The 23,086-nt window shown below is 42.8% G+C and overlaps 1 protein-coding gene across 2 annotated transcripts in view; it reads right to left on the bottom strand.

The window, feature by feature from the left end:
• The window catches only part of LOC115155592 (diacylglycerol kinase beta-like), a 159,820-nt gene that overhangs the window by 86,133 nt on the left and 50,601 nt on the right, over nt 1–23,086 (bottom strand). For both annotated transcript variants that reach the window (XM_029702330.1, XM_029702331.1), the window contains 11 exons: nt 22,221–22,295; nt 19,610–19,873; nt 16,646–16,771; nt 14,184–14,233; nt 12,953–13,027; nt 12,658–12,777; nt 12,250–12,367; nt 3,222–3,310; nt 1,712–1,828; nt 434–532; nt 53–160 (listed from right to left, as the gene is read on the bottom strand). In XM_029702330.1, coding sequence (XP_029558190.1) covers nt 53–160; nt 434–532; nt 1,712–1,828; nt 3,222–3,310; nt 12,250–12,367; nt 12,658–12,777; nt 12,953–13,027; nt 14,184–14,233; nt 16,646–16,771; nt 19,610–19,873; nt 22,221–22,295 — 1,241 coding nt within the window. The remainder of the gene's footprint in view (nt 1–52; nt 161–433; nt 533–1,711; nt 1,829–3,221; nt 3,311–12,249; nt 12,368–12,657; nt 12,778–12,952; nt 13,028–14,183; nt 14,234–16,645; nt 16,772–19,609; nt 19,874–22,220; nt 22,296–23,086) is intronic.

Raw genomic sequence — 23,086 nt, 5'->3', positions numbered from 1 at the left:
ACAGACTCCAAGGCTTTAACCACTGAAGATGCTCTGGGCTTGATTTACTCACCTGCAGTGCTTGTCCGTCTCCTGTGAATTTCAAGCTCTGACTCATGTTGTCAGGGCTGCTGCTGGGCGGGGAGTCCCCTTCACCCCGCTTCACAACAGAATGACGGTCCTGCGGACAGACGGACAGACAGACAGACAGACAGACAGACAGACAGACGGACAGACGGACAGACGGACAGACGGACGGACGGATGGACAGACATAGACAAAGATACATTTGTTTATGAATTTATGAATTGTTACAGAGAAATGGGGCAAGTGTATAACTTTATGGACCTATAATTATATATATCTCAAGGGGGTGTTAGTGTTTTTCAGTATTGAAGTATTGGAGATAAATAAAAAGGAGATTCAGAGTGTGATTGATTTCATGTGATCTCACCAGGACCACAGGGCAGATGTAGGAGGGGAGTAGAGTGTGGTCTCTAAGGGCTCCTCCATCACACTCCGGCTTCATGTTGGACGCACACTTATTGTGGAGCTGATCGGGAAGGAACATTTTTTACATTTTTTTTTTTAACCCTTATTTAAGATGAGGAGAATGGAGGGAAGAAAGGAGCGGAGGAAGATGAGAGGAGGAGGAGGAGAGTGGAAAGGAATACCAAAGATATATTCACACAAGTCATTTGACACAGTGTCAGACGTTATTCAAAACACTTCACTCAAATGCCCCATAAATGCTTGAAGCTAATAATAACGGAAAATATACTGCTATAGGAATATATCCTCTTTCCCCTGGTTCATTCCAAAGTCTGATTCATGTAAAAAGTACATTAGCTGCTTCCAAGACTGAGAATGAATGCCAGCAGTGATGCTAAAGGAATGAGAACATATCTAAGCTAAACTGCAGTGATGCTAAAGGGATGAGAACATATCTAAGCTAAACTGCAGTGATGCTAAAGGGATGAGAACATCACTAAGCTAATTTGCAGTGATGCTAAAGGGATGAGAACATCACTAAGCTAAACTGCAGTGATGCTAAAGGGATGAGAACGTCACTAAGCTAATTTGCAGTGATGCTAAAGGGATGAGAACATATCTAAGCTAATTTGCAGTGATGCTAAAGGGATGAGAACATCACTAAGCTAATTTGCAGTGATGCTAAAGGGATGAGAACATATCTAAGCTAAACTGCAGTGATGCTAAAGGGATGAGAACGTCACTAAGCTAAACTGCAGTGATGCTAAAGGGATGAGAGCATCACTAAGCTAAACTGCAGTGATGCTAAAGGGATGAGAACGTCACTAAGCTAAACTGCAGTGATGCTAAAGGAATGAGAACGTCACTAAGCTAAGTTGACAATCCTAACATGCTCTTTGAACTCCACTTACTGGTGGTTTGATGAATCACAGTTTGAGTGTTCATTATAAATTATTAAACATTTCAAGGAAAATGGTGACATCTAGAGGACATGGTAAAGTAAAAATGTGAAAAAGAATAGGTTGATTACAAACTATTGCTGTGAATTTCTTCAGGACCATTTTTATTTTTTATTTTATTTAGCCTTTATTTAACTAGGCAAGTCAGCAAGACCATTTTTATTAGCAGAAGACCCTGAAGCACTTGATACTAGCCAAGGCACTTGACATGAGGCACTATGAACCAAAACATTGGAACTATACCAGGAGTTCTCCAGTACAGGGAGGTGTGTACTACTCACAGTGATCTGACACCACACACAGTGTAGGCCCGTTAAGCCCTGGTAGCACTTGATACTTCTGTGACAGCGGTCACACTTAGTGGGAGAGTTTCCCTCCATCCAGACATGCTGCATGGCCTGGAGAGTGGCAGGATGGGAGAGAGGCAGGAAGGAAGAGAGGGAGAGAGGCAGGAAGGGAGAGAGGGAGAGAGACAGGAAGGGAGATAAGCAGGAAGGGAGAGAGGGAGAGAGGCAGGAAGGGAGAGAGGGAGAGGGGCAGAAAAGGAGAGGGGCAGGAAGGAAGAGAGGGAGAGAGACAGGAAGGGAGAGAAGCAGGAAGGGAGAGAAGCAGGTAGGGAGAGAAGCAGGTAGGGAGAGAAGCAGGTAGGGAGAGAGGCAGGTAGGGAGAGAGGCAGGTAGGGAGAGAGGCAGGTAGGGAGAGAGGCAAGTAGGGAGAGAGGCAGGTAGGGAGAGAGGGAGGAAGGGAGGAAGGGAGAGAGGCAGGAAGGGAGAGAGGCAGGAAGGGAGAGAGGCAGGAAGGGAGAGAGGCAGGAAGGGAGAGAGGCAGGAAGGGAGAGAGGCAGGAATGGAGAGAGGCAGGAATGGAGAGGGGCAGGAATGGAGAGAGGCAGGAATGGAGAGAGGCAGGAATGGAGAGAGGCAGGAATGGAGAGAGGGAGAGAAGCAAGAAGGGTGAGAGAGAGGGAGGAAGGGAGAGAGAGAGGGAGGAAGGGAGAGAGAGAGAGGTAGGAAGGGAGAGAGAGAGGGAGGAAGGGAGAGAGAGAGAGAGGGAGGGAGGAAGGGAGAGAGGGAGGAAGGGAGAGAGAGACAACAATCATGATTTAAAGGAAGTTACAACATGAATCCAATGCTAAACGTGCTATGTTTTGTGCCAGATATTTACAAAAATAAGAGACCATCTGAAAGGCATCTTCTGTTATTGAACCAGACTTGAAAAAGTGAAGTGGAGCTGAAACAGAGTAGAATTCCATCTGGAGAGAAAGAGAAGGTCTTAGAGGGACAACTCCAAGTCTGTGAGATCATTCCAGAAGGTGTCTAATTAAATTAGGGGTTAAATATAGAGATGCCGTTAACAACATTAGTAGCACTGCATGATCTCTCTGCACCCATGAGCCTGTGCGTAGGGGTGTGTGTGTGTGTGAGTGTGCGTGCGTGCGTGTGAGAGAGAGCGAATCCCTGCTCCCATGACCCTTCTGCTCCTGACGAAACAGGTTGCTCAGCAACATTAGTCAGATGTTGCTGAGACACTAGAGGTCCTCACAAGGGTTGTAAAACAAGTGGAAAAGAGGGGGGACATTTCACCAGTCCCCACAAGGAAAAAGGCTATTTTAGGCTTAGGGGTTAGGTTTAGGGTTAGGATTGCAATTAGGGTTAGGAGTTAGGGTTTAGTAAAAATATGATTCTGAATGGGACTCAACTGTTTGGTCCCCACAAGAATAGTAAAATAAAATAAATGTGTGTGTGTGCCGGTGTGTTTTTGTGTGTTTTGTGTGTGTAGTTGTGTACTCACATTGGTGTGTCTGCGGGACTTGGCATAGGTGCTGATGCAGGCAGCAATGTCTTTGGACACACAGCGTTCATGGACTGTGTACTTGCATACTGAAACACAGAGGTACAGAGAGAGACAGTTCACCAGTGGATGAACACTGAGTAGCAACACCAACCCTTTCATTGAATCATGTAATAAAATGACTAAGCCATAGCATTATCCTTGATAATAGATAATTAATAAGTAATGCAATCATGTTCATTATTCACAGAATGGAGGATTGAATAAGAGACATTAATATAAATATAATATAAACATCTGGTTGAAAGACAGAGAGAAGAACTGAAAGGCAGGAAGAGAGAAAGAGAGTGAAGCAGTGAAGGCCAACCAGGGACAGAAAGAGGGACTTAAAGGGATACTTCGGTATTGTAACGACTGCCGTGAGAGAGAGTGGACCAAAACGCAGCGGAGTTAGTGTTCATCATATTTAATTCTTAAACGGAACACTATACAATTACAAAACAAGAAACTGACAGCCAAACAGTCCTGTCAGGTGAAACACAATGACAGAAACAATTACCCACAAAACCCCAACGGAAAAACATGCACTTATGTGTGACTCCCAATCAACAACAACGAACTTCAGCTGTGCCTGATTGGGAGCCACACACGGCCCAAAACAAAGAAATACAAAAACATAGAAAAAGAACATAGAACGCCCACCCAATGTAACACCATGGCCTAACCAAAATAAAGAACAAAAACCCCTCTCTATGGCCAGGGCGTTACAGGTAATTTGGCAATGAGGCCCTTTATCTACTTCCCCGGAGTCTCTTTTGAAGGTACAGTTGAAGTCGGAAGTTTACATACACTTAGGTTCGAGTCATTAAAACTCGTTTTTCAACCACTCCACAAATTTCTTGTTAACAAACTATAGTTTTGGCAAGTCGGTTAGGACATCTACTTTGTGCATGACACAAGTCATTTGTCCAACAATTGTTTACAGACAGATTATTTCACTTCTAATTCACTGTATCACAATTCCAGTGGGTCAGAACTTTACATACACTAAGTTGACTGTGCCTTTAAACAGCTTGGAAAATTCCAGAAAATTATGTCATGGCTTTAGAAGCTTCTGATAGGCTAACTGACATAGTTTGAGTCAATTGGAGGTGTACCTGTGGATGTATTTCAAAGCCTACCTTCAAACTCAGTGCCTCTTTGCTTGACATCATGGGAAAATCAAAAGAAATCAGCCAAGACCTCAGAAAATAAATTGTAGACCTCCACAGGTCTGGTTCATCCTTGGGAGCAATTTCCAAACACCTGAAGTTACCACGTACATCTGTACGCAGCCGTCATACCGTTCAAGAAGGAGACGCGTTCTGTGTCCTAGAGATGAACGTGTCTGTGCCTCGACCTAGGTTGGGCAAAATTAAAGATGGCGGTGTTCGCCTTAGCAATCTCACTAGTATAAAGACCTCCTCCATCCCTGCCATTATTGAAAGTGATTGTGATACCTCACAGATCAATAAAGGACTACTTAATGTTAGATCCCTTACTTCAAAGGCAGTTATAGTCAATGAACTAATCACTGATCATAATCTTGATGTGATTGGCCTGACTGAAACATGGCTTAAGCCTGATAAATTTACTGTGTTAAATGAGGCCTCACCCCCTGGTTACACTAGTGACCATATCCCCCGCACATCTCGCAAAGGCGGAGGTGTTGCTAACATTTACGATAGCAAATTTCAATTTACCCCCCAAAAAACAACAACGACGTTTTCGTCTTTTGAGCTTCTAGTCATGAAATCTATGCAGCCTACTCAATCACTTTTTATAGCTACTGTTTACAGGCCTCCTGGGCCATATGCAGCGTTCCTCACTGAGTTCCCTGAATTCCTATCGGACCTTGTAGTCATTGCAGATAATATTCTAATTTTTGGTGACTTTAATATTCACATGGAAAAGTCCACAGACCCACTCCAAAAGGCTTTGGGAGCCATCATCGACTCAGTGGGTTTTGTCCAACATGTCTCTGGACCAACTCACTGCCACAGTCATACTCTGGACCTAGTTTTGTCCCATGGAATAAATGTTGTGGATCTTAATGTTTTTCCTCATAATCCTGGACTATCGGACCACCATTTTATTACGTTTGCAATCGCAACAAATAATCTGCTCAGACCCCAACCAAGAAGCATTAAAATATGTGCTATAAATTCTCAGACAACCCAAAGATTCCTTGATGCCCTTCCAGACTCCCTCTGCCTGCCCAAGGACGTCAGAGGACAAAAATCAGTTAACCACCTAACCGAGGAACTCAATTTAACCTTGCGCAATACCCTAGATGCAGTTGCACTCCTAAAAACTAAAAACATTTGTCCTAAGAAACTAGCTCCCTGGTATACAGAAAATACACGAGCTCTGAAGCAAGCTTCCAGAAAATTGGAACGGAAATGGCGCCACACTAAACTGGAAGTCTTCCGACTAGCTTGGAAAGACAGTACTGTGCACTATCGAAGAGCCCTCACTGCTGCTCGATCATCCTATTTTTCCAACTTAATTGAGGAAAATAAGAACAATCCGAAATTTACTGTTTGATACTGTTAACTGAAAAGCAGCATTCCCCAAGAGAGGATGGCTCTCACTTCAGCAGTAATGAATTCATGAACTTCTTTGAGGAAAAGATCATGATCATTAGAGAGCAAATTACGGACTCCTCTTTAAATCTGCGTATTCCTCCAAAGCTCCGTTGTCCTGAGTCTGCACAACCCTGCCAGGACCTAGGATCAAGGGAGACACTAAAGTGTTTTAGTACTATATCTCTTGACACAATGATGAAAATAATCATGGCCTCTAAACCTTCAAGCTGCATACTGGACCCTATTCCGACTAAACTACTGAAAGAGCTGCTTTCTGTGCTTGGCCCTCCTATGTTGAACATAATAAACGGCTCTCTATCCACCGGATGTGTACCAAACTCACTCAAAGTGGCAGTAATAAAGCCTCTCTTGAAAAAGCCAAATCTTGAACCAGGAATTATAAAAAACTATCGGCCTATATCGAATCTTCCATTCCTCTTAAAAAAAATTGAAAAAGCTGTTGCGCAGCAACTCACTGCCTTCCTGAAGACAAACAATGTATACGAAACGCTTCAGTCTGGTTTTAGACCCCATCATAGCACTGAGACTGCACTTGTGAAGGTGGTAAATTACCTTTTAATGACGTCAGACCGAGGCTCTGCATCTGTCTTCGTGCTCCTAGATCTTAGTGCTGCTTTTGATACCATCGATCACCACATTTGTTTGGAGAGATTGGAAACCCAAATTGGTCTACATGGACAAGTTCTGGCCTGGTTTAGATCTTATCTGTCGGAAAGATATCAGTTTGTCTCTGTGAATGGTTTGTCCTCTGACAAATCAACTGTAAATTTCAGTGTTCCTCAAGGTTCCGTTTTAGGACCACTATTGTTTTCACTATATATTTTACCTCTTGGGGATGTCATTCGAAAACATGATGTTAAATTTCACTGCTATGCGGATGACACACAGCTGTACATTTCAATGAAACATGGTGAAGCCCCAAAATTGCCCTCGCTAGAAGCCTGTGTCTCAGACATAAGGAAGTGCATGGCTGCAAACTTTCTACTTTTAAACTCGGACAAAACACAGATGCTTGTTCTAGGTCCCAAGAAACAAAGAGATCTTCTGTTGAATCTGACAATTCATCTGGATGGTTGTACAGTCGTCTCAAATAAAACTGTGAGGACCTCGGCGTTACTTTGGACCCTGATCTCTCTTTTGAAGAACATATCAAGACTGTTTCAAAGACAGCTTTTTTCCATCTACGTAACATTGCAAAAATCTGAAACTTTCTGTCCAAAAATGACGCAGAAAAATGAATCCATGTCTTTGTTACTTCTAGGTTGGACTACTGCAATGCTCTACTTTCCGGCTACCCGGATAAAGCACTAAATAAACTTCAGTTAGTGATAAATACGGCTGCTAGAATCCTGACTAGAACCAAAAAAATTGATCATATTACTCCAGTGCTAGCCTCCCTACACTGGCTTCCTGTTAAGGCAAGGGCTGATTTCAAGGTTTTACTGCTAAACTACAAAGCATTACATGGGCTTGCTCCTACCTATCTTTCCGATTTGGTCCTGCCGTACATACCTACACGTACGCTACGGTCACAAGACGTGGGCCTCCTAATTGTTCCTAGAATTTCTAAGCAAACAGCTGGAGGCAGGGCTTTCTCCTATAGAGCTCCATTTCTATGGAATAGTCTGCCTACCCATGTGAGAGACGCAGACTCAGTCTCAACCTTTAAGTCTTTACTGAAGACACATCTCTTCAGTAGGTCCTATGATTAAGTGTAGTCTGGCCCAGGGGTGTGAAGGTGAACGGAAAGGCTGGATCAACGAACCGCCCTTGCTGTCTCTGCCTGGCCAGTTTCCCCTCTTTCCACTGGGATTCTCTGCCTCTACCCCTATTACAGGGGCTGAGTCACTGGCTTACTGGTGTTCTTCCATGCCGTCCCTGGGAGGGGTGCGTCACTTGAGTGGGTTGAGTCAATGACGTGGTCTTCCTGTCTGGGTTGCCCCCCCCCCTTTGGGTTGTGCCGTGGCGGAGATCTTTGTGGGCTATACTCGGCCTTGTCCCGGAATGGTATGTTGGTGGTTGGAGACATCCCTCCAGTGGTGTGGGGGCTGTGCTTTGGCAAAGTGGGTGGGGTTATATCCTACCTGTTTGGCCCTGTCCGGGGGTTTCATCGGATGGGGCCACAGTGTCTCCTGACCCCTCCTGTCTCAGCCTCCAGTATTTATGCTGCAGTAGTTATGTGTCGGGGGGCTAGGGTCAGTCTGACACATCTGGAGTATTTCTCTTGTCTTTTCCGGTGTCCTGTGTGAATTTAAATATGCTCTCTCTAATTCTCTCTTTCTCTTTTTCTTTCTTTCTCTCTCTCGGAGGACCTGAGCCCTAGGACCATGCCTCAGGACGACCTGGCTTGATGACTCCTTGCTTTCCCCAGTTCACCTGGCCGTGCTGCTGCTCCAGTTCCAACTGTTCTGCCTGCAGCTATGGAACCCTGACCTGTTCACCGGACGTGCTACCTGTCCCAGACCTGCTGTCCCAGACCTGCTGGAACCCTGACCTGTTCACCGGACATGCTACCTGTCCCAGACCTGCTGTTTTCAACTCTCTAGAGACAGCAGGAGCGGTAGAGATACTCTCAAAGATCGACTATGAAAAAGCCAACTGACACTTACTCTTGTGTTACTGACTTCTTGCACCCTCGACAACTACTATGATTATTATTATTTGACCATGCTGGTCATTTATGAACATTTGAACATCTTGGCCATCTGCTGTTATAATCTCCACCCGGCACAGCCAGAAGAGGACTGGCCACCCCTCATAGCCTGGTTCCTCTCTAGGTTTCTTCCTAGGTTTTGGCCTTTCTAGGGAGTTTTTCCTAGCCACCGTGCTTCTACACCTGCATTGCTTGCTGTTTGGGGTTTTAGGCTGGGTTTCTGTACAGCACTTTGAGATATCAGCTGATGTAAGAAGGGCTATATAAATACATTTGATTTGATTTGAACGTACTTTGGTGCGAAAAGTGCAAATCAATCCCAGAACAACAGCAAAGGACATTGTGAAGATGCTGGAGGAAACAGGTACAAAAGTATCTATATCCACAGTAGAACAAGTCCTATATCGACATAACCTGAAAGGCCGCTCAGAAAGGAAGAAGCCAATTAGAGGCAGCTAGTCATCGTTGTCTCTAATTGGAGATCATTCTTAAATAGGTGTTTTTCCCACCTGGGTTTGTGGGAGATTGTTTTTGAGTTAGTTTATGTTTCACCTCTGTGTCACGGTTTGTTGTTCTTTAGTTTATTGCATAGTTTCACAGTTCAATAAAATATGTGGAACAATAATCACGCTGCATTTTGGTCATATTGTGGTGGGATCTTCTGTGACGATCGTCAAAAGGAGGAGACCAAGGTGGTAAGTGCTCATGTTCAGTATTTATTATAACTCAGAACACTAAATCAAAATAATAAACAATGGAAAACGAACGTTACGTTCTGCAGGCTACTGAGCTGTACAAAAACAAGATCCCACCACAATATGACCAAAATGCAGCGTGATTATCGTTCCACATATTTTATTGAACTGTGAAACTATGCAATACATACACATAAACTAAGGAACAAAAAAACAACAAACCGTGACCCCTGCTGTGAAAGATACACTAACTCAAAAACAATCTCCCACAAACCCAGGTGGGAAAAACACCTACTTAAGTATGATCTCCAATTAGAGACAACGATGACCAGCTGCCTCTAACTAGAGATCATCCCAGACAAAACCCAACATAGAAATACAAAACTAGAACATAACAACATAGAAAAACTAAACTAGATAACCCCCCTGTCACGCCTTGACCTACTCTACCATAGAAAATAACAGCTTTCTATGGGCAGGACGTGACATGTTCATCGACTCCAAAATAATCAAAATAGTGCAGTGGATGTACACTTGAGCAGTATGATGAATGGACATCTGTTTACAAAACACCAAAAAGGATGTCAAATGACATTAGGAGATTGTCATTGATTACGCCTACATTAATTAATGCGTCTTGCTGACAAATTTAATTTTTTTGCATTTTAAAAAGTCAAGACACCTGCAATAGGTCTGAAACTATACCTGGAAAAACGAGATGGTCACCCTAACACGTACAGCCAATTTACTAGACTAGGCTACAATGTATCAGTCAAGCATGATGAGAAGCTTGATGATATGTGCCCTAGCCCACCACGCAAAGGCACTGCGGATTAATTTTCCCTGGTTGACACAGACATGCTCAGGAAAGTGATATCACAACTTAAGCCTTCTCCCTGCTTTCTCGAACCTATCCCCACCACATTCTTCAAAACAGTTTTTAATTGCATATCTGAAGAAGTGCAAGCTATTGTTGATCACACCCTGCACTCCACTACACTAAAAACTGCTATGGGGAAACCCCTTCTGAAGAAAAGTAATCTAGATTCTTCAGCTTTTAGCAACTATCAACCAATGTCCAACCTTCCATTCTGAAGCAAAATTATGGAGAAATAGTTTTTTTAAGGGACAACTGTAAAAAATCCAATTTGGTTTTCGTGCCCAGAGACAGCCTTTGGATTTAAGTGCTGCGTTCGACACTGTCGACCATGATGTCCTTCTGGACAGACTGGAGAGGTGGGTTGGCCTCTCCGGTCCAGTTCTAAATTGGTTTAGGACCTATTTAACCAGTTGAGAGATTTTTTTTCACCCTTGGTGAACATAACTCAGAGAAAATACACATCACATGTGACGTTCCACGAGGTTCGATTTTGGGTCCGGTATTGTTCAGTTTATATATGTTACCCCTTGGCAGCGTTATCAGAAGGCACAGCAATGATTTTCACTGCTATGCAGACAATACACAACTTTACATTTCTGCGTCACCAGAGGATTATAGCTCCACTGATAAATTATTAGACTGTATTAGTGATTTAAATACATGGATGGCTCACAACTTCTTCCAGCTAAATCAAGACAAGACCGAGGTACTTATTGTTGGAGCCAAAGCACAGAGAGAGAATCTAGCAGCACATTTTAATTCACGGGCAATAAAGATAAAACACCAGGTTAAATAACTAGGTGTTATTTTTGATTCTGAGCTAAATTTCAAATCACATAATAGGAATGTGACTAAAATAGCTTTTACCACCTGAGAAACATTGCCAAGGTGAGGCCGTTTCTCTCTCAAGCTGATACAGAGAGACTCATCCATGCTTTTATTACAAGCAGGCTTGACTACTGTTATGCTCGCCTGTCTGGTCTACGCAAGAAAGCCATTGGTTAACTGCAAAACATACAGAATGCCTCAGGGTGGGTACTGGCCAAGACCAGACGGAGAGCACACATTACACCGGTTTTAAGGTCTCTGCACTGGCTGCCTGTGAGCTTTAGAATACATTTTAAGATTCTTCTATTGGTTTTTAAATCAATCCACGATTGTGCACCCCAATACACGTCAGACATGCTTTTTAGTTATGTACCCAGTAGGTCCCTCAGGTCCTCTGGCACTGGCCTTTTAACTATTCCAAAGCCTAGGACCAAGAGGCATGAACATTTCATTATGTTTCACTGTGAAAACAGTTCTCATGGGCACACAAATCCAAAATAATGTAGGCCTATCGAATGCTTCTAACCGAAAGAGTTAACTATAGGCCTACTGTCATTAATTTAGGATGGATTAGATTGTCTAGTGATATTGTGGACCATCATCAGCTGATCCAGGAAAGAAAACAAATACTGCTAGAAAATAATCAATCGCTCTAAACAGCTGACTGACAAAAGCAAACAGTGATAGATCAGATAAACATACAGATAAATCTAATGCATTGGAATAAGTAAAGGCTATTTTTATCAAGGGTGCATGGCAAACAAATGGTGAAAAAGAACTAGTACAATGTAAATGTATTTAAAGGAGCTCAGCTGTGGCCAAATTTCGCACTACTGAGTGGACAGCACAGTGAACAGGGAGACGATTTGTGCAATCACATATAAATAAATGGTTTAAACCATGACAGAGAGGTTGGGGTGTTCCTTTTCAAGCATTTATTTTCATATTTACCTTTGTAAAACATATTTACCACTGCATTTTAAACAAATAGGTGAATAATTAAGTTAGTTTTATTTAGAGAACCCCTCAAAGTTTGACTTCTGTTGCATTTAGGGGAGCTAATGTCTCATTCAGGGGAGTTGAGCCCCCCGGGCTCCTCCATAATTCGCACCCTGGTATCTGCAGATACCATAGACTTCCAGTCATTGCGCTAATGCAAGTTAGCATTGGCTCGTGAAACTACCTGACCTAACTTCCTTCATACTGGACGTAGAGACGTAAAAATGGTACCCACGAGTTCATATGACTCTGCCAAAATCTTGAAGTATCTCTATAATGAGAGAGAGAGAGACAGTGGAACTAAGGGCCACACACACACACTCACTGGAGCAGCAGAGGCCCTGCTTGCGAACTCCCAGCAGCATGGTGTGGCAGTAGTTACAGTAGGCTGGCTTGTTGAAATGTTTCAGTTTCCACACATGCTGACCATCTTCCTGAACATTCTACAGAGAGAGAAAGAGAGAGAGAGAGAGAGAGAGAGAGAGAGAGAGAGAGAGAGAGAGAGAGAGAGAGAACGAGAGAGAGAGAGATATATCAATCTTTCTGAATTGATTTTGTGGAACTGACACTCCAAACGCACACAGACACATACTTTATCTCTCTTCCCACAGGGATCATATACACTTACTAAAATGTATGCACTCATGTATGCACTTTGGATAAAAGCGTCCGCTATACGGCATCCGTTATCAAATAATATCACACACACACACACACATGCACCCTCCCTCACCGTCTCCATGCCCAGCAGCACCAGCAGAGGGATGGTGGTGAGGCCTCCTCTGATCCACTCCTCCAGAGTGACTGTTCCGTCCCGGTCATAGTCTATCTCTTCCATCATCTCCTTCAGGATCTAGAACACAGGGAGAGGGGGAGGACAGAGGATGAGTCCAGTAAAGTCTTGTCAAATTATAATACTGTAATGATCCAACATTTCCTTGTCACTGTAGTTAAGCTAGCCTTTTCAGGTCGCCACAATACGTTGGGAACAGGGGAAACAAGCCACACAAGGCTGTGTGCATCCTTACCGGTCGCAGCTCTGCAGAGTCCCATTCCAGGTACTCTGCCACGTGGACCATCTGATTGATGATGCGGTCCAGTTCCTACACCCAGCAAGCGAGATGAACATTATACCACAACAACATCACTGTGGCTGTCTTCTTGATAACAAATGAACGCATCCACACATCCACAGACAGAGAGGGGACACAACATTACTACCAAGAGACTGACAGAGACGATCACATATGTTCTCCGTTTAGAAAACAAAAAAATCCTCCACATTTTGGCATGCCCAAGAAAATCATAGGGAGTGTCCTTGAAAACAAATTATGTCAGTCAGACCACAGTATCCTCTGATATCATCCACATCGACATCATTCTATGATGACAGTATCCTCTGATATCATCCACATCGACATCATTCTATGATGACAGTATCCTCTGATATCATCCACATCACCCTATGATGACAGTATCCTCTGATATCATCCTAAGAATCTCAAATATAAAATATTTAACACTTTTTCAGTTACTACATGATTCCATATGTGTTATTTCATAGTGTTGATGTCTTCACTATTATTCTACAATGTAGAAAATAGTCAAAATAAAGAAAAACCCTGGAATGAGGTGTTCTAAAACTTTGTACTGGTAGTGAATATACATATCTACTTCAATTACCTCATACCCCTGCATATCGACTCGGTATACTGTTGAAGGATCTAAGAATGAAGCAGTGCAGTTCAGAGGAAATAAGGATGTATTGTAACAGGGTTGTTCTAATTGCACTGAGCTAAGCACTGTATGAGAGGAGAAGAGAGGAGCTGTGAGGCGAGGAGATGAGGAAAGCAGAGACCAGAACAGAAGAAAGGAGAGAAGAGTTGAGAAGAGAAGAGGAAAGGAGAGACCAGAACAGAAGAAAGGAGAGAAGAGAAGAGGAAAGGAAAGGAGAGACCAGAACAGAAGAAAGGAGAGAAGAGAAGAGGAAAGGAAAGGAGAGACCAGAACAGAAGAAAGGAGAGAAGAGGAAAGGAGAGGAGAGGAGAGGGGAGGGGAGGAGAAGGGAGGAAAGGAGACGGGAGGAGAGGGGAGAGAACAGAACAGAAGAAAGGAGAGAAGAGAAGAAGAGAGAACAGAAGAAAGGAAAGAAAAGAGTAGATTAAAACGGTAAAGCAGAAGAGAGAACAGAACAGATGAAAGGAGAGAAGAGTAGGGAAAATAAGAGAAGAGAGGAGAAGAGAAAAGAGGGCCACTAACCGAGCTGTCCAGTACTCCGTTGCCATCTGTGTCGTACAGCCGGAACATGACTGGAGGGGAACGAGAAAAAAGGGACCCCATGATTCAGCTGTAATGTCTTGAAGTCCCTGTCTGTCAGCACCACTTGAATTCCCAGTCAGACCACCCCTCTGTAGAGCAGGGGAAGTATTAGAGTGTGACTCAGCACCACTCCTGTGTTGGAGCAGGGGAAGTATTTGAGCGTGACACAACACCACTCCTGTGTTGGAGCAGGGGAAGTATTAGAGCGTGGCACAACACCACTCCTGTGTTGGAGCAGGGGAAGTATTAGAGCGTGACACAACACCACTCCTGTGTTGGAGCAGGGGAAGTATTAGAGCCTGACACAACACCACTTCTGTGTTGGAGCAGGGGAAGTATTAGCGCGTGACGCAACACCACTCCTATGTTGGAGCAGGGGATGTAATAGAGCGGGACACGTACTCCTGTTTTATTGGGATGTCGGAAGCAGTTAGCAGAGATTAGCTGTGTCAGAGTGTGCGGATGTAGCTCCCAACGCTAAAGAAGTCTATTGGACACACCAGGGTTTAGGATGTCCATGGGCTAACGTGGACAGGTACTGAGGCTGAGTTATAATCCCAAGGGGAGCCTAACTTCTGACTCACTGCTCACAACCTGTGTGTGTGTGTGTGTGTGTGTGTGTGTGTGTGTGTGTGTGTGTGTGTGTGTGTGTGTGTGTGTGTGTGTGTGTGTGTGTGTGTGTGCATGTCAGTGGAAACTCCTCAGAGGAGCATGGGGAGGACCATCCTCCTCAGGGAATTTCATAAAAATTAAATGTTAAAAACATTTTAAAAGTTTTCAATCATTTTTAGATAAAACTATACTAAATATAATCACGTCAGCAAATAATTGATTAAAACACTATTTTGCAAAGAAGGTCTGCAGTAGTCTCAACAGCACTCTGTAGGGTAGCACCATGGTGTAGCCAGAGGACAACTAGCTTCCGTCCTCCTCTGAGTTCATTGACTTCAATACAAAACCTAGGAGGCTCATGGTTCTCACCCCCTTCCATAGACTTACACAGTAATTAGCACAACTTCCGGAGGACATCCTCCAATCTATCAGAGCTCTTGCAGCATGAACTGACATGTTGTCCACCCAATCAAAGGATCAGAGAATGAATCTTGTACTGAAAGCATAAACTACAGCTAGCTAGCACTGCAGTGCATAAAATGTGGTGAGTAGTTGACTCAAAGAGAGAGAAAGAAAATAGCTAAACCAATTCATTTCTTCCTAAATGAAGGAGAAGCAAGAGAGACATAGAGATTGTCATTTTTTTGTACTTTCAGTTTCACTTAGCTAGCAAATGCAGCGAGCTAGTTTAGCCCACACCCTGCTCAAACAGGGGGATGCTATGTTAGGTAGCTGGCTATGACTATCCAACACAACACTGGAACTCTTCCAAGTCAAGGTAAGCTTTTGGTTTTACAAATGTATTGCCACCGGGGCCCTCCGGTGTAACTGCTTACTGACTGTACACTGTAACGTTACTGTATATAGCCGGGTTTACAAATGCGTTAGTTCTATTTGCTATGCTGACCATTACGTTACTTTAGCTAATATGGTGACAACGATGTAGGCTGTGTGTAGTGGCTTGGCTTGGAAAGTTTTTTTTTGCCTGGTCACATACAGCTGATGTGTTGTGAAGTCCACAAGCGAAGGGAAGAGGTGAAAGGAGGAGAGCGCATAACATAGATGCGAGAAGGAATACAACGTGGCTGCTATGAAACTGTGAACTGTGTTTACGCGTGATCGAGGATGTATTCATTCCGCCGATTCTGTTGAAGAACGTTTCTTAAACAAAACGGGGATTAACGTACCTGAATTTGTCCAATAGAAACTCTCGTTTGCAACTGTTGGACTAATGATTACACCCTAGATCAGCTAGATGCAGGCAAGAGTGTGCAAGGTGGTATTGAATGTCACTATCTGTCCACGTGTCACTGTCTGTCATATCAAATTTGTCTCTCGACCTGTGCGCACCTACGTTGTAAACTTTCATTCAAAGGCTAGGTTGTAGCAACCTCATGATGGGTATAGGGAAAATTAGAGTATCTTGTAGTAGCCTAAACCTATCGCTGTTACATTTACCTGGGTGAATGTAATATGAATGACAGTCATCCAATATACTGTAATAGAAATAAGGCCATGCTCATAATTTTTTTTAAATTGTCCTCCCTCATCTGAAACGGCACTGGTGTGTGTGTGTGTGTGTGTGCACGTGGGTGAAAGCCCGCCTGTATTTGGTGACTGAGCTGAAAAAATTACTTCCTACCTGAATTAATGAATTGACTTATCCACTCAGATTGTGGTAGGATGTCTTTCTGAGAAGTTTAGGTGACACCTTTTTACTACTCTACATGACTGACCTCTCTCAAATACCTTGGTTGTTTACACATTAGTAATTAGACGCTGTAACTCACACTCCAGCTTGTCCTCTGGTGTGCCCCTCTCCAGTAGGGACAGGTAACACACAATGTCCTTCAGAAACACCACCTGGGGGGAAGGTAATGGGGACGGGCTCCTCCTCTTCTCCCCTCTGATTCTCTCTGTGGGAGAGGAATGGAACATGCGTATCCATGAGAGACGGTGATGTCATACAGCAATGACCACAAGCATTACTAAGCAACATGGCAAATTGTAATGTGATGTGATATATGGCATTGGTGATATTGATATGGTGATATTGATATTTATATGGTTATATTGGTATAGTGATATTCATATGGTGACATTAGAATGGGATATTGATATTGACATGGTGATATTAATATGGTGCTATTGATATGGTGTTATTGATAAGGTGATATTGATATGGTGATACTGATGTGGGGATATTAATATTGTGATATTGATATTGATGTGGTTATAGTGATATTGATATTTATATGGTAATATTGGTATAGTGATATTCATATGGTGATATTAGAATGGTGATATTGATATGGTGGTGTTGATATGGTGATATTGATATGGTGATGTTGACCTGGTGATGTTGATATGGTGATATTAATATTGTGATATTAATATTAATATTGTGATATTGATATGGTGATATTGATAAGGTGATTTTGATATGGTGATATTGATGTGGTGATATTGATATGGTGATGTTGATATGGTGATGTTGATATGGTGATATTGATATGGTGATATTAATATTGTGATATTGATATTGATGTGGTGATATTGATATGGTGATATTGATATGGTGATGTTGATATTAATATGGTGATATTGATATGGGGATGTTAATATTTTGATATTGATATTGATATGGTGATATTGATATGGTGATGTTGATATGGTGATATTGATATGGTGATATTAATATTGTGATATTGATATTAATATGGTGATATTGATATGGGGATGTTAATATTTTGATATTGATATTGATATGGTGATATTTATATGGTGACATTAATATGGTGATATTGATATGGTGATATTGATATTGATATGGTGATATTGATATGGTGATGTTGATATGGTGATATTGATATGGTGATGTTGATATTAAAATATGGTGATATTGATATGGGGATGTTAATGTTGTGATATTGATATGGCGAAATTGATATTAATATTGTGATATTGATATGGTGATATTTATATTGTGATATTGATATGGATGTGGTGATATTGATATGGTGATATTGATATGATGATATTGATATTAATATGTTGATATTGATATGGTGATATTGATATGGTGATATTGATATGGTGATATTAATATGGTGATATTGATATGGTGATATTGATATGGCGATGTTGATATGGTGATATTAATATGGTGATATTAATAGGGTGATATTGATATGGTGATATTGATATTAATATGGCGATATTGATATGGCGATGTTGATATGGCGATGTTGATATGGTGATATTGATATGGTGATATTAATATGGAAATGCTGATATGGCGATGTTGATATGGCGATGTTGATATGGTGATATTAATATGGTGATATTAATAGGGTGATATTGATATGGTGATATTGATATGGTGATGTTAATATTTTAATATTGATATGGTGATATTGATATTAATATTGTGATATTGATATGGTGATATTTATATTGTGATATTGATATGGATGTTGTCACGTCCTGACCAGTATAGGGGTTATTTGTATTTGTAGGTTGGTCAGGATGTGGCAGAGGGTATTTGTTTTATGTGGTTCGGGGGTTATGTGTTTTGTAGAGGGGTGTTTTATTTATGTTTCTGGGTTTTGGTTTATGTTCTATGTTTTGTATTTCTAGGTTCATTCTAGTTCTTTGTATGTCTATGTCTAGGTAATTGGGTGTTGGCCTCTCAATTGGAGGCAGGTGTTTTTAGTTGCTTCTGATTGAGAGTCCTATATATAGGTATGTGTTTTCTTTGTAGTTTGTGGGTAGTTGTTTTTGCACTGCGTTTTGTTAGCCTGCAAAACTGTTCCTGTCGTGTTTCTGTATTTTCTTGTTTTCCGTGTTCACATCTTTAATAAATAATATGTTGAGCACGCAACCCGCTGCACCTTGGTCTCATCAATACGACAGCCGTTACAGATGTGGTGATATTGATGTGGTGATATTGATATGGTGATATTGATATGATGATATTGATATTAATATGTTGATATTGATATGGTGATATTGATAATAATATGTTGATATTGATATGGTGATATTGCTAAGGTGATATTGATATGGATATGGTGATACTGATATGATGATATTGATATTAATATGGTGATATTGATATGGTGATATGATGTGATAGCCACATGTAATACAAATTAAATTAATCTCATCCCTGTGTAAAGCTGGTAAAGCTGATGTAGCTATCAGTACACATGCCCTACATATCACAACTGGCCATGATTGGGAGTCCCACAGGGCAGCGCACAATTGGTCCAGTGTCGTCCAGGTTTGGCCGGTGTAGGCCGTCATTGTAAATAAGAATTAGTTCTTAACTGACTTGCCTAGTTAAATAAAGGTTAAATGAAATAAAAATTAAACAATTAAAAAATTTGCTTGCTTTACAAAGTATTGAACTAACAGACACCAATGGCCACAGCTCAGACATTATAGCCACACTTTATCAAACTGCTAAAATGCCTTGCTGTGAGTGAAAACCAGTAGAATTTGTAGAGAGGGAGTTATTTGCTGTGGCATTAGTAATGTCCCAGGCATGAACAGTGCAGTAACATTGATATCATTGGAATCCATAGTCTAATACGGTAGTCTAGTACGGCGGTCTAATACGGCGGTCTAATACGGCGGTCTAGTACGGCGGTCTAATACGGCGGTCTAATACGGCGGTCTAATACGGCTTGCGTCACAACTTTTCCAGTGAAACAGTATAAGTTCCTACAGCACTTGAACAAGGTGTTTACCTGGGGAGAGGAGAGGGGAGGCTGGGGACTTGGCTGGGGTGGGATTCAGGGTGTTACTGCTGCTGCATGTGGAGGGTTTGACCTGGGTGCAGGCAGGTGAGCGGTAGGACCCCCCAGGCGTGTGGGTCCCCATCCCAGAGCGCTGTGAAGAGGAATGGGAGGAGCAGGGAGAGGTGGATACGGCACCTGAACATGAGGCCATCATAGTGGAAGGCTCCGGCATGGGTCGACCCATGGCTGTCAGGATGCTCTTCCCATTCATTCCTAGAAGACAGAGATGCGGGAGAAAAGAGGAATTCACGAAAGACAAAACAGAATAGGGAGGCCTCCCGGGTGGTGCAGCACTCTAAGACACTGCATCGCAGTGCTAGATGCGTTGTGCCACAACCGACCGTGGCCGGGAGTCCCATAGGACGGTGCACAATTGGTCCAGTGTCGTCCGGGTTAGGGGAGGGTTTGGCAGGGGGGCCTTTACTTGGCTGAAAGTACTCCGATCTCTTTAAAAACGGAAATATTACATTCACATAATTATTCAGACCCTTTATTCTGTACTTTGTTGAAGCACCTTTGGCAGCGATTACAGCCTTGAGTCTTCTTGGGTATGACGCTACAAGCTTGACACACTTGTATTTGGGGAGTTTCTCCCATTCTTCTCTGCAGATCTTCTCAAGCTCTGTCAGGTTAGATGGGGAGCGTCAATGCACAGCTATTTTAAGGTCTCTCAAATCAAATCAAATGTATTTATATAGTCCTTCTTACATCAGCTGATATCTCAAAGTGCTGTACAGAAACCCAGCCTAAAACCCCAAACAGCAAGCAATGCAGGTGTAGAAGCACGGTGGCTAGGAAAAACTCCCTAGAAAGGCCAAAACCTAGGAAGAAACCTAGAGAGGAACCAGGCTATGAGGGGTGGCCAGTCCTCTTCTGGCTGTGCCGGGTGGAGATTATAACAGCACATGGCCAAGATGTTCAAATGTTCATAAATGATCAGCATGGTCAAATAATAATAATCATAGTAGTTGTCGAGGGTGCAACAAGTCAGAAACTCAAGAGTAAGTGTCAGTTGGCTTTTTCATAGCCGATCTTTGAGAGTATCTCTACCGCTCCTGCTGTCTCTAGAGAGTTGAAAACAGCAGGTCTGGGACAGGTAGCACGTCCGGTGAACAGGTCAGGGTCTCTCCAGAGATGTTCGATCGGGTTCAAGTCCGGGCTCTGGCTGGACCACTCAAGGACATTCAGAGACTTGTCCCGAAGCCACTTTTGCATTGTCTTGGCTGTGTGCTTAGGGTTGTTGTCCTGTTGGAAGGTGAACCTTCGCCTCAGTTTGTGGTCCTGAGCACTCTGGAGCAGGTTTTCATCAAGGATCTCTCTGTACTTTGATCCATTCATCTTTCCCTCGATCCTGACTAGTCTCCCAGTCCCTGCCACTGAAAAACATCCCCACAGCTTGATGCTGCCACCACCATGTTTCACCGTAGGGATGGGGCCAGGTTTCCTCCAGACGTAACGCTTGGCATTCAGGCCAAAGTTCAATCTAGGTTTCATCAGACCAGAGAATCTTGTTTCTCATGGTCTGAGAGTCCTTAAGGTGCCTTTTTGGCAAACTCCAAGTGGGATGTCATGTGCCTTTTTCTGAGGAGTGGCTTCCGTCTGGCCACTCTACCATAAAAGCTTGATTGGTGGAGTGCTGCAGAGATGGTTGTCCTTCTGGAAGGTTCTCCCATCTCCACAGAGGAACTCTGTAGCTCTGTCAGAGTGACCATCGGGTTCTTGGTCACCTCCCTGACCAAGGCCCTTCTCCCCCGATTGCTCAGTTTGGCCGGGCGGCCAGCTCTAGGAAGAGTCTTGGTGGTTCCAAACTTCTTCTATATAAGTATGATGGAGGCCACTGTGCTCTTGGGGACCTTCAATGCTGTGTACATTTTTTTGGTAACCTTCCCCAGATCTGTGCCTCGACACAATCCTATCTCTGAGCTCTACGGATAACTCCTTTGACCTCATGGCTTGGGTTTTGCTCTGATGTGCACTGTCAACTGTGGGACCTTATATAGACAGGTGTGTGCCTTTCCAAATCATGTCCAACCAATTGAATTTACCACAGGTGGACTCCAATCAAGTTGTAGAAACCTCTCACAGATGATCAATGGAAACAGGATGCACCTGAGCTCAATGTCGAGTCTCATAGCAAAGGGTCTGAATACTTATGTAACTAAGGTTTTTCTGTTTTTTATTTTTAGTACATGTGCAAAAATGCCTAAAAACCTGTTTTCACTTTGTCATTATGGGGCGTGGTGTGTAGATTGATGAGGAAAAAAATATTGTAATAATTTTTAGAGTAAGGCTGTAATGTAACAAAATGTGGAAAAAGTGAAGGGGTCTGAATACTTTCTGAATGCACTGTGAATTCCACATACAAAAAGAAACTATTTACAAGACACGCTAATCCGCTGCGTCACGGTACACAGTATTACTACCACATGTCACCTGCTCGAAAACACTGATCACAAGTCACAACCAAACACTGGTGAGCGAGATGGTTACAGTAGCTGGACCATGAGTCTTATTAGGGATATCTAAACATTGTCCTGTTGTCCTGCAGTTGTAGTGGTACCTGTTATGGGGGCACAGGCCACTTCAGTCTGTATGGAGATGCCTGCATCAATGGAACGTGGCTCTGCAGACACAGCTTGGAAAGAAAAGCAAGACAGAGAAAGTGAGAGGTGAGAGAAATGCACTAGAACGAGTGTGATATACTGTAGACTGTTAAAGTGGAAGGAGAAGGAGTGTGATATAGACTCTGTTAAAGAGGAAGGAGAAGGAGTGTGATGTAGACTCTGTTAAAGGGGAAGGAGAATGAGTGTGATGTAGACTCTGTTAAAGAGGAAGGAGAAGGAGTGTGATATAGACTCTGTTAAAGAGGAAGGAGAAGGAGTGTGATGTAGACTCTGTTAAAGAGGAAGGAGAAGGAGTGTGATGTAGACTCTGTTAAAGGGGAAGGAGAATGAGTGTGATGTAGACTCTGTTAAAGAGGAAGGAGAAGGAGTGTGATATAGACTCTGTTAAAGAGGAAGGAGAATGAGTGTGATGTAGACTCTGTTAAAGAGGAAGGAGAAGGAGTGTGATGTAGACTCTGTTAAAGGGGAAGGAGAAGGAGTGTGATATAGACTCTGTTAAAGAGGAAGGAGAAGGAGTGTGATGTAGACTCTGTTAAAGGGGAAGGAGAAGGAGTGTGATGTAGACTCTGTTAAAGAGGAAGGAGAAGGAGTGTGATGTAGACTCTGTTAAAGGGGAAGGAGAATGAGTGTGATGTAGACTGTTAAAGGGGAAGGAGAATGAGTGTGATGTAGACTGTTAAAGGGGAAGGAGAAGGAGTGTGATATAGACTCTGTTAAAGGGGAAGGAGAAGGAGTGTGATATAGACTCTGTTAAAACCTCTTTGGGCTAGGGGGCAGTATTTTGGCATCCGGATGAAAAGCA

This window comes from Salmo trutta, chromosome 20, assembly GCF_901001165.1.
Source record: "Salmo trutta chromosome 20, fSalTru1.1, whole genome shotgun sequence".
NCBI lineage: Eukaryota > Metazoa > Chordata > Actinopteri > Salmoniformes > Salmonidae > Salmo > Salmo trutta.
The sequence above is the reverse complement of the archived record's forward strand: the minus strand, read 5'-3'. Positions and strand labels throughout refer to the sequence as shown.